At 43.5% G+C, this 12,035-nt stretch overlaps 1 protein-coding gene across 1 annotated transcript in view; it reads right to left on the bottom strand.

Moving 5' to 3' along the window:
* mgat4b (alpha-1,3-mannosyl-glycoprotein 4-beta-N-acetylglucosaminyltransferase B) overlaps positions 1 to 12,035 on the bottom strand; it is a 185,317-nt gene that overhangs the window by 35,912 nt on the left and 137,370 nt on the right. Inside the window, exons 7-8 of the mRNA XM_072663727.1 lie at positions 9,977 to 10,052; positions 5,629 to 5,743 (exon numbers count right to left, since the gene is read on the bottom strand). Coding sequence (XP_072519828.1) covers positions 5,629 to 5,743; positions 9,977 to 10,052 — 191 coding nt within the window. The remainder of the gene's footprint in view (positions 1 to 5,628; positions 5,744 to 9,976; positions 10,053 to 12,035) is intronic.

Here is a 12,035-nt window from a genome sequence, read left to right as displayed (position 1 = left end):
TGACTAGGAGGAAGCACAAGCTAGCTTCCAGTCAGACAACAGAACCTGTATTGTACATGGCCTCCAAATAGACTCCCTGAGTATAAACCCAGTATTCAAATGATGAGGTAATGCTTCTTTATTTTTAATAAACCAGAAACATTAACACTATTTCAGGCACCACGTTATTTTCAGGAGTCTTGCTTAAACAAGTTCACCACTAGTTTGTTCTGGCTCTAGCAGATATTGGCTTGTGCTCCACTGTTTGCTGTTCAAACATGAAGAAATTGCTTGTCAAACAGCTCTTTTCTTTTGAGCTACACAGCTAAATCGCTCCTAATTGTGTTTCGGGACAGAAACGAAGTCCTAAAGTAAAAGGAAAAAGGGAATTCTCTATGAAGAATCCCATTTTATAGCCCAATTTAATTCCAGCCATGGTTTGTGTGTTCACAGAAGCAGCCTTTATTGTTTAACCGCCCTCTTTAAACATCTTTGCCTCGCTACTGAGCGTATAAACAGAACTCGTGGTGACACAGCGAGGCCTCGGGCACGCTGTTTACCAAACCATGAGACTCAGGCCTGTCTTTGATGAGGGTCAAAGGTCACATCAAGCCAATGAGAATGTACTAGAGGCAAAATCATTTCCATGGACAAGTAAAGGAGAGGGCCAACGCAAACTGGCTCGGGCTTGCCTCTTGGCTCCTGAGGCTAGCAGCGATGTCAGAATGGTTTATTTGACTTTAATCAGCGAGCAGCGACCAGATTATATCTCAGTTGGTCCTGGGCGGCTGTGGAAGACAGATTCCTCCTCTGTAACTGGAGTGAAGCAGTCAAATGTGAAGAAATTACGGTCTGCCAGTTAGCTGGAAGTGAAGGGCTTGAGTGACGGCCAAGGAGAGCAGTGGAGGCAAGCTGGCTAACTGGTGTAGCTTGTTTGGGAATACTGCAGGCTTTTGGCTGTCAAAAGTTTGATCCGAACGAATGTGTGTAAGCTGCGCAAGTGCACAAATACAGAGAGGAACACGTCCTCAAACACTGAAACCCTCCATTTGTTGCTTTCTCACCACAAAACACACACACACACACACACATACAGAAGCACATAAACCCATGTGGTCTCCATTTCCACAGTAAGCTAGCTCGGCTTCTGACAGGCCTAGCGGATAGTTTCCACTCCACTGAGTCAAAGCTCAGCTTTCCCTCAACTCCCAATCAATGCCATCCTCAATCCAATCTCCAACAGCTCCCAGCCAGCCCTTCCCATCAGTTTACGCTGCCCGCAGATCCAGCATTGATCACCCTCATCAAGATAATTAGCCCTCATATCAGAGCGAACGCATGATGGATCAATTAGTTCAGCTGCCTATCCGCTAATGAAGGACGCACTTTGCAAGTTAAAGTTCCACGGCTTCAGCAGCTCAGGCCCGCGCGGATCCCTCTGACGATCAGCAGATTGATAGCAGCCTCTTCAGAAGAGGTGAGTTTCAAAAGTAAGCAGTGAGTCATCGCGGGGGTAGCTTTAGCGCTTTATCTCGCCCGTGGCTGGAAAATCAGACCATCTATGCTAGAACGATCCGCTGGTTTATCGAGCCTGGAGGTATTGGCTCACTTTGCTGCTCTCGCTGACTAATAAGGTCATGTAATTAAGGCAGACATTCAAACAGTCATTAATGCAAGGCTACCACGTTAGCCCAGCTAGCAGGGCTTCTTTGTTGGACTGGAAAGGCTTGCGCCCTTGCTTCTTCAATGAAAAAAATACATCTCAGAATCAGTTTCACAGCTACAAATCAGCAGGTGCTTGTCAGAACATCCATCAGGGGTTTTGTCTCGGGCACAAAGGAGTAGAAGTAAGGTGGATGCCGTTACTTCTGGCTGTTGTAACGGCCTTCTCCAGCCAAACTCATTAATTTAAGGCATGTAGCTCTGTTGTTTTCCTTTAGTTTTAGTCATATCCACTTCCCAACCAATAGCTAGGACTCTTCCTACCACACACTGTCAATGGTGCTTATGGCAGGTTCGCACTACTTGCCTTCAGGGTCAGATTGTGACTCTTCACACAACACAACTTGCTGTCTTGTAACTGGGAATCTTTTAGTGGTTGTGGTTTGCACACTACACGACTGATCAGCATCACATGGTCACGAATTTCAAGGCTTTTCACCAGGAAGACCCTACGAGTCTGTCTGCTCCCTCAAAACACTCTTTGTCACTAAAGCGAACAAAATATGGATGAGAAAATGGATAAACTCTACCCTTGGCTTTCTCTTCATCCTGTTTCTTGCACTCTCATTGGCTGCACCAACGTCCAGTCACAACACTTTAACACTTCCGGATTTAGAGTCGCAGACAGGTCCGGATATTAAACCTTATCAAGGCTTGTGAGGCCTCTGCGTTCACTCGGTGAGCTCCTGGGTCATGTCTTTCAGCAATTCACACAAAACGACAGAGCCAGCGCTGAGCCAGCACTGGAGCAGTGGTGGTTCAGCGGTTAGAGCACCGGGCTATTAATGACAGGATTGTGGGATTGATCTCCAGGTTCGGCAAGCTGCCACTGTTGACTGACACTGAGCCAGGCCCTTCACCCTCTCTGCTTCCCGGATGCACTGTGTGCGTTTGCTCACTAGTGTGTCTCTGTGTGTTCACTGCATGGATGGGTCAAAGGTGGAGGCCAAATTTCTACTAGTGGACTATACTGTAGCTAATGTGGTTGTCGTGGCTTGTCTTGATTGGTCTCAGAGAAAGGCTTCAAACAGAGCTAAAATCATGTAGTGAACCTGGCGTTAGGGGGTAAAAGCAAGCATGAGCTTCTTCCAGCTTAGATAAAGCCGGCTAACCACATCTTCAAGCTTGGAGGAGAGCACTAACTGCCAGTTCTGCTGCATCATCCCGCCCCCACAGGTCGATCCCAGGACTCCGCCCCTAGATCCATATAAGGAGCCGGAGATTCCGGAAGTCGGCCGCACACGAGCTCTACGGCCAGCTTCCCTCATTAAGCCGGTTTGTGACACCTGGGACTGGGGCTTCTTAAGCCTTCACTACTCTCTCACATGTTGCCCTGAATGAGCTCTGCTGCAACCTCTGTACCACTGCGTTCTACAGTCTGCTCAAAGGGAAAGTATTCTGACCTTGTCATTGCCTGTCTGGTGTAGTGTCTGTTCTGTAGTATCTTGTCTGCCCTGGTATTCTGGCTCTGTTTTGTTTTGTTCCAGCCAAGCCCCCCTGTTTCGACTGAAGCTCTGCTTCGAGTTTATGTTCGTTGTTTTTGACCGAAGCTCTGCTTCAAGTTTATGTTCGTTGTTTTTGACCAAAGCTCCGTTTCGAGTTTATGTTCGTTGTTTTTGACCGAAGCTCTGCTTCAAGTTTATGTTCGTTGTTTTTGACCGAAGCTCTGCTTCAAGTTTATGTTCGTTGTTTTTGACCGAAGCTCTGCTTCAAGTTTATGTTTGTTGTTTTTGACCGAAGCTCTGCTTTAAGGTTATGTTCGTTGTTTTTGACCAAAGCTCCGTTTCGAGTTTATGTTCGTTGTTTTTGACCGAAGCTCTGCTTTAAGGTTATGTTCGTTGTTTTTGACCAAAGCTCTGCTTCAAGTTTATGTTCGTTGTTTTTGACCAAAGCTCTGCTTTAAGTTTATGTACGTTGTTTTTGTTTGAAACTCTGCTTCGAGATTAGGTACACCCTCGCTCAGTGTTTTGTTTTGTATGTCCGAGTCGAAGCTGCTAGGAATGATGAGCTTTGCAGAGCGTTTTTTTTATGTTAACCCCACACATCTCTGAATGGACACAATAAAGCCCAGCACTTACAGAGGAGGAAAAATTTCGGCAAGTTTAATTCCTTCCTGAACACCACAACTAACAAAGAGACACAGCATCGTATTTCTACATTAAACTGCTCACCTAGATACGACGCAGACGGGTCTGTTTCTCAAGGCTTTTAAACAAACCCTGCTGACACAGTCTGAATGAAGGCTGAATGAATTAACAGTGATCTCCGGTGAGTTTAGCATTTGAATCACTAACATAAGTAAGTCTCTCCCACCCTTCAGCCGTTTACTGTTCACCTCAATTAAAACGACACATGATGAGCAGAGTTTTTCAGCTGGAGTTGAACATTTTCCACCTTGATAGAGTGGGAACACTGGTAAGGGCAGTAGCCTCAGCCATGGATTTCAACACGACTGGAAGCCGTTTAACGCTACTGTTTACACGTCTCCCATTAATGAAGGTGGAAGTGTGATAATGGTCTGCTGCTGTGTTTCAGTTTAGCTACTTTGGTAAGAATTGGGTTGACTGTGTTGAACCAGCTGCCACTTCTGAATCCCATTTAATTTTCAAGCAGTGTTTTATCAGTGTATTAGTGCTCCATCTGATTAAATAGTGCTACTACTGTTCTCAGTCGCCTATAGAGACATTCTGACAGTGGGCTCCTGTTTTGATTAGATATAAGGGAAAGAAACTGCTCTGCAGTGTTTCAGCTGCTTTGCAGCATTTAGCAATAACAAAGGGTTATTTTATTTCCGTGGCACTGCATGCACTCAGTAGAGGATTATTTATTTATGAAAAATATATTTTAAACATTAAAAAATACTAATAACTTCACCTTGTACAGGTGATATCTATTTAGGATGCACAGAAGAAACTTCAGAAAGTGTTTGAACAACTAAAAAGGTTCTTGTTACACTATATGGACAATGGTATTGGGACACTTATGTATTAATTTTGCTATAAGGTGTGATTTGCTTAGACCAAATCTTACATAAATATGCACAATTAACAGCCATATACAGTGTCCTCAATAATGTCTGGGAGAAAGACATACACTACATGGGTGAAAGTATTGGGACACCTGCTCATTTATAGTGTCTTCCAAAATCAAGGGTATTAAAAAAATGTTTGTTGGAGTAACTTCCTCTACTGTCCAGGGAAGAGGGTTTTCTACTCAATTTTGGAGCATTGCTGTAAGGATTTGATAAGTGATAAGTGCATTAGTGAGGTCAGGATGTTGGATGGTCTCTAACTCCCAAGATCATCCCCAAAGTACTGGCTGGAGCACCCACCATCATTCCAGAGAACACAGTTCCACAGCTTCACAGCTCAAAGCTCTAACCCACGCCTGGCATTAGACATGGGGCTGCTTTAGAGAGTGCTCTTCTATTGACAGTACTTCTGTACAGGGACTAGACAAGCTGGTGTGTGCATTTGCACATCTGTGTCAGCACTTGGGTGCAGACATAAAGTAGCTGAATACATTCATAAGAAGGGGTGTCCACATTAAGCACTGGGCACTGATATGATTCGGTTAACTTTACACTGTTCATTTGTTGATGGATTTGACCAGAGAGCTCTTCTGCTTCTTTTAATAGAACCCGTAGGTCTGGTGCTGAGATGCTGTGCTTCCTTTGACTTAGCACATCCAAACATGTGTAGAGGCATAATAAAGAGGTTTATAAATATGCATCAGCTTCTTAACATGTGGTATTTGGATTGGCTTTTACCAAAGACATATGTGTGAAACTACTGAAGGTAAGGAGCGAGTGTGATGATTAGCACCACAGTGAGTTTGTGAACAGGACCCTTTTCACATGGGTTTCACTATGAATCTGGGCCCTTGTCTTCAGAAGCTTTAGCTTCTGCGTGCACGGCTCCCACTCACCAATGAAGCCAAGCTGGGAAAATTCTAGAATCATCCACTCCTCCAAAGGCTGCTGAAGGGCGAAGTTCTTCATAGTGGTGAAGTAATTCGGCCGTGCGACAATGTCATCCTCTAGCTGAAGGACAAAGAGAGAGGGAGAGATGTTACAGAGAATGCAGCTACTGAAAAGAGCATCTGAGAACATTTGAAGGGGAAAAAAAAATTTGCATCTTCATCTAGCCAATCACATTCTTGTGTATTCATCCCAAGCCTGGGCTTTTGATGACTGAATGACTGAACAATAGCTGTAATTCAGACACTGAGAGAAAGGCACACGCTGCACTGTGCAGGAAGAATGGAGAGCCGTAAAACAAGAGTCAGAGGGATGCGTGGGAGAGGAAAGCGCTCAGAGCGCCTCACCAGGGAGAGATGAGGAGATGGAAGGATGAATGAAAGGGTGGATGTACAACAAAAGCAGGATGTTCCTCCCGCTATATCGCTGCAATCGCCCAACATCAGGCCTTTGTTTACTGGACTCATAACTGCTGACTTATGGGGCAATATGACACCATTGAATAACTGATGGCATTTATGGAAATATGCGCCTACTGTCCGCGACCCGCCAGTGTCCTGGGACTGAATGAGTTACATATAGCTGTAATCGGACAAAAAAAAGAAATTGGTGGTCCGGATTCTTCAAGTATGGGGTCTGAAATCAACACAGGATCAACATATACATAGAATACCCCATACTTGGTTCCATGTCCCTACTGGTGGGATATTTGACTACCTGATTTTAAGCCCAATTACTTGAGGCCAGGACTCTGGGAGGGCCATTTCAGAAGCTTAACCCTTTAAAAACCCTAAAAAATGTGGCCCATATCCAATGAAGAATGTACAGTAGATACACTTTTCAAATGAAATGAACACTCATCAGACTCTCCATTACACACCAAGAACATGTCAGTGATGTGGCATGTGAACAGTCAGTCGATTATCAAGAGACTTTCACAGAAGAGTTCTACTGAACTCAGCTGTTCTTCACTTTATCCAAGTTCAGATCTGTAAACGTTCCCCTGAGAAATCACTGATGATCCGTAACACAGCTGTAACACAGACCATCTCAACCTCCTCAACCAGCTGATACAGACCTACTGCTGACACCAGTCTGGAACTGGAGCTTCACTGGATTAGAATGAGATTAAAGGGCCGGTTGAGGGTTGGTATTAGGCTTTGGGTTGAGTTTAGGGTTAAGATTAGGGCCAGGATGATGGTTAGGGTTAGGTTTGGGGTTGAGGTTAAGGTTGGGGTTAGGTTTTGGGCCGGGATGATGGTTAGTAATAGACTTTGGGTTGAGTTTAGGGTTAGGATTAGGGCCGAGATGATGGTTAGGATTAGGTTTTTTGGTGTTGACATTAAGGTTAGGATTAGGTTTTGGGTTGAAGTTAAGGTTGGGATTAGGTTTTGGGTTGAGGTTAAGGTTGGGATTAGGTTTTGGGTTGAAGTTAAGGTTGGGATTTGGTTTCGGTTCAGATTAAGGTTAGGATTAGGGCCAGAATGATGGTTAGGGTTAGGTTATGGGTTGAGTTTAAGATTAGGATTAGGTTTTGGGTTGAGGTTAAGGTTGGGATTTGGTTTTGGTTGAGGTTAAGGTTAGGATTAAGGCCAGGATGATGGTTAGGGTTAGGTTATGGGTTGAGTTTAAGGTTGGGATTAGGTTTTGGGTTGAGGTTAAGGTTGGGATTTGGTTTTGGTTGAGGTTAAGGTTAGGATTAAGGCCAGAATGATGGTTAGGGTTAGGTTATGGGTTGAGTTTAAGATTGGGATTAGGTTTTGGGTTGAGGTTAAGGTTGGGATTTGGTTTTGGTTGAGGTTAAGTTTAGGATTAAGGCCAGGATGATGGTTAGGGTTAGGTTATGGGTTGAGTTTAAGGTTGGGATTAGGTTTTGGGTTGAGTTTAAGGTTGGGGTTAGGCTTTGGATTGAGGTTAACATTGGGATTTGGTTTTGGTTGAGGTTGAAGTTAGGATTAGGGCCAGGATGATGCTTAGGATTAGGTTTTGGGTTGAGGTTAAGGTTTGATTTGGTTTTGGTTGAGTTTGAAGTTAGGATTAGGGCCAGGATGATGCTTATGATTAGGTTTTGGGTTCAGGTTACTATATCAGTTTAAACTGGTCCACTTTACAGTCTCTTGTTATTTTTTTAATGCACACCCAGTGCTCGTGTGCTAGTATGTGCTGAAAGTTTTGGTTTTGCTTTCTGAGTGATCTTCCTCTTAACATGCTGAGCTGTTTGCTTTTAGGCGCTGCATTAGGACCGACTGAAGTGAAGAATATAACCTCAGCGCCAAGCTTCATTCTGTTCACTTTGAAGAGTTCTCTCGGTAAAAGGCAGCCCCGGTCACAAGTCAACAAATCACTGGGTGTAGACGCAAGGCGCCTGCTCTACGAGCAGCTACAAAGCAAGTTCACATAAAGGCAAAGGAGGCTCTGTCAAGGACAGAGAGAGAAAAAACAGCTTTGCTAATCCTCCCCAGTTAACATCTGACTCTCCACATCCACGACTTCCTATGGAAATAGACTGGAAGTCATTACTGCAGTCTCCAAACCATAACCCTGTTCCTTAAAGTGATTCTGAGGATGTGTGTGTGTGAGAAAGAGAAAGAGAGAGAGAGAGAGAGAGAAAGAGAGAGAGATAGAGAGCGAGCAAGCGAGCTTGCGCTTCAGTGACGCCACAGCTGGTATTGACATAAAGCAACTGTCTATAGAACTTCTACAAAAGAGAAAGTGAAACCATGCTCAGACGATCAGCCCGTGTGTCTCTTATTGAGCTTCTAAATGTAATCAAGATGTCATCAAAGAGCCTCAGATAAACACATGGCCCATATCGGGCCTCTAAATGCTGAAGATGTAGCTGCAGCCTGCCACCCTGCTGATGAGTACCAGTGGAGTATCAGTGATGGAGTGGATATGATCGACGAAGGTTATTTAACTTATTTAAAAATGAAATCATAATTTTTGTGTATGTTTACTTAATCAGGTATTTGAGTAATGTGTGCGCTGTCTGGATATAAAGCATAACATAGGTTGCACCAAACTCTGCTGGACCATCATCAGCACACAGGTCCACAGAGTCTGCAGTGCCGATAAAGTCATTTTAAACTCATTTTCAACCGCTGACTTCTTGTCAAACTTGTACTACTTTTTAAAAGACTTTACTAGTACTACTGCTATTATTTATTATTATTTATTATTATTATTGTTATTATTATTATTATTATTATTATAAAATGAAACTACTGATATTATTATAACTATGAATATTTCTACAGATAATAATGATAATAATAATAATTATAATAGTAAAAAACTATAGTTGACACTATTATAACTACAAATACTTTTGCAGGAGATGATAACAGTAATAATAATAATAAATACTATTACTGTTGCTGATTCCAATAACAACAAAAATAAGGCAACTATAAACTGTTAACTTACTATTATTATTATTATTATTATTACTATGAATGCAAATAATAGATTTATCAATAATAAATCTGTTGTCAATACTTCTGATGCTATAACTAATGCTAATGCTATAACTACTATAGCATATTATGTTTATTATATAAAATATTTAAAAACATCTCTACTACTGCTGCTGATGCTAATAATAATGATAATAATAATTATTATTATTGCTAAACATAAGTATTAGTGCTACTACTTATACAACTAAGACAAAAATAATCCATATCATCATAACAATATTATATATATATATATATATATATATATATATATATATATATATATATATATATAATTTTTTTCTTTTTACTATTACTTCTGCTGACAATAATAACACTACCAACATCTATGTTTTGCTACTATTACTGATGCAATAACAACAAAAACAACAACAATAATAATAATAATAATATTAACTTAGTATTATTACTACTAACACCAATTACTACTACTAAGCAGGCAAGACAACAGTAACCATAGCAATACTCCTTAATCAACTAAAGTTCCCACATTTAAATCCAATGGCTTACAACGTAAGTCTTATTAGCGTATTTTCTGCCAATAGCCTGTACTCTGTATTCTGTACCACGTACCATGATGGTTTGGTACAAATACACATACACCGCTGCACCCCTGTCAGTGAGTGTTTTTGATCACTAACAACACCCACACTGGCCTAAGAACCGTGTATCGTGGTATTGTTTACAGTCATAAGAGTACAGTGTCATTACATCACCCACCTCTACTCTGCTTTACACACTGACCTTAGATCACACTGTGGTAAAAAGGCTTGTGAGTAAGTGGGTGATTGATGTGAGCGTGTAAAGGATGCCTTACCTGAACATAGTAAGTCCCTTTGGACTGAGCGTACATCATCAAGAAGCAGTAGTCCAGGTTCTGCTTTGTTCTCCATCTGCAAGAGCAACACGGAGGAGGCTTTTAAAAAATGGTGTGTGTGGGCACACACACACACACACACACACACACACACACACAAACAGACTCGCAACCACAGAAGATTAGAAAAAGATGAGCTCCATCAACAACGGGGCTGTTGTTTGTGACAGTGTGTTTACTGTGTGCTTAGCGTTGGTTAACTCTCCAGAATCAGTCGTATTCTGAATGAAAACAAAGATACAGTGGAGTAAACTGAACACAGCAGAAGAGTGAACAGGTCTGCAGCTTGTGGTTTACTGTATTATGCAATTATACAGCACCTACTGGAAACAGAATACAGTGGCATGCAAAAGTCTGGACACCCAAATGTCAGTTAGTGTGAATAGTTATGCCAGTAGAAGATGCAAATTTTAAAGCTCTATAAATACAACAATGAACTGCCATGGGCTCCTCTAAGCAGCTGCCTAGAACCCTGAAAAATGTCCACTAAGAAGAAGAAGGCTGTGAGGTGTTTGGAGGTGGCAGTGTGTTTGCTCAGTGTGTAAAGTAATTTAGAAATAGCAGACAAGAATGGTGGAGGTGAAGCCGTGTACTGGAAGACCAAGAAATTCTTCAGAGAGAACTGCTTATAAGATTTTGCAGGAGTGGTGGTTTGCTATTCTACTGTGCAGGTGTCACTTCAGGAGTCGCAGGCTCTGGAGTGGTGGTGCACTGTTCTACTGTGCAGGTGTCGTAGGCTCTGGAGTGGTGGTGCACTATTCTACTGTGCAGGTGTCACTTCAGGAGTCGCAGGCTCTGGAGTGTTGGTGCACTATTCTACTGTGCAGGTGTCACTTCAGGAGTCGCAGGCTCTGGAGTGGTGGTGCACTGTTCTACTGTGCAGGTGTCACAGGCTCTGGAGTGGTGGTGCACTATTCTACAGTGCAGGTGTAGCAGGCTTTGGAGTGGTGGTGCACTATTCTACTGTGCAGGTGTAGCAGGCTTTGGAGTGGTGGTGCACTATTCTACTGTGCAGGTGTCGTAGGCTTTGGAGTGGTGGTGCACTATTCTACTGTGCAGGTGTAGCAGGCTTTGGAGTGGTGGTGCACTATTCTACTGTGCAGGTGTCGTAGGCTTTGGAGTGGTGGTGCACTATTCTACTGTGCAGGTGTCACTTCAGGAGTCGCAGGCTCTGGAGTGTTGGTGCACTATTCTACTGTGCAGGTGTCACTTCAGGAGTTGCAGGCTCTGGAGTGGTGGTGCACTGTTCTACTGTGCAGGTGTCACAGGCTCTGGAGTGGTGGTGCACTATTCTACAGTGCAGGTGTAGCAGGCTTTGGAGTGGTGGTGCACTGTTCTACTGTGCAGGTGTTGTAGGCTCTGGAGTGGTTGTGCACTATTCTACTGTGCAGGTGTCGTAGGCTCTGGAGTGGTGGTGCACTATTCTACAGTGCAGGTGTAGCAGGCTTTGGAGTGGTGGTGCACTATTCTACTGTGCAGGTGTAGCAGGCTTTGGAGTGGTGGTGCACTATTCTACTGTGCAGGTGTCGTAGGCTTTGGAGTGGTGGTGCACTATTCTACTGTGCAGGTGTAGCAGGCTTTGGAGTGGTGGTGCACTATTCTACTGTGCAGGTGTCGTAGGCTTTGGAGTGGTGGTGCACTATTCTACTGTGCAGGTGTCACTTCAGGAGTCGCAGGCTCTGGAGTGTTGGTGCACTATTCTACTGTGCAGGTGTCACTTCAGGAGTTGCAGGCTCTGGAGTGGTGGTGCACTGTTCTACTGTGCAGGTGTCACAGGCTCTGGAGTGGTGGTGCACTATTCTACAGTGCAGGTGTAGCAGGCTTTGGAGTGGTGGTGCACTGTTCTACTGTGCAGGTGTTGTAGGCTCTGGAGTGGTGGTGCACTATTCTACTGTGCAGGTGTCGTAGGCTCTGGAGTGGTGGTGCACTATTCTACTGTGCAGGTGTCGGAGGCTCTGGAGTGGTGGTGCACTATTCTACTGTGCAGGTGTTGTAGGCT

This window comes from Salminus brasiliensis, chromosome 19 (genome assembly GCF_030463535.1).
Source record: "Salminus brasiliensis chromosome 19, fSalBra1.hap2, whole genome shotgun sequence".
Classification (NCBI taxonomy): domain Eukaryota; kingdom Metazoa; phylum Chordata; class Actinopteri; order Characiformes; family Bryconidae; genus Salminus; species Salminus brasiliensis.
Note: the sequence above shows the minus strand (reverse complement) of the source record. Positions and strands in the feature narration are given on the sequence as shown.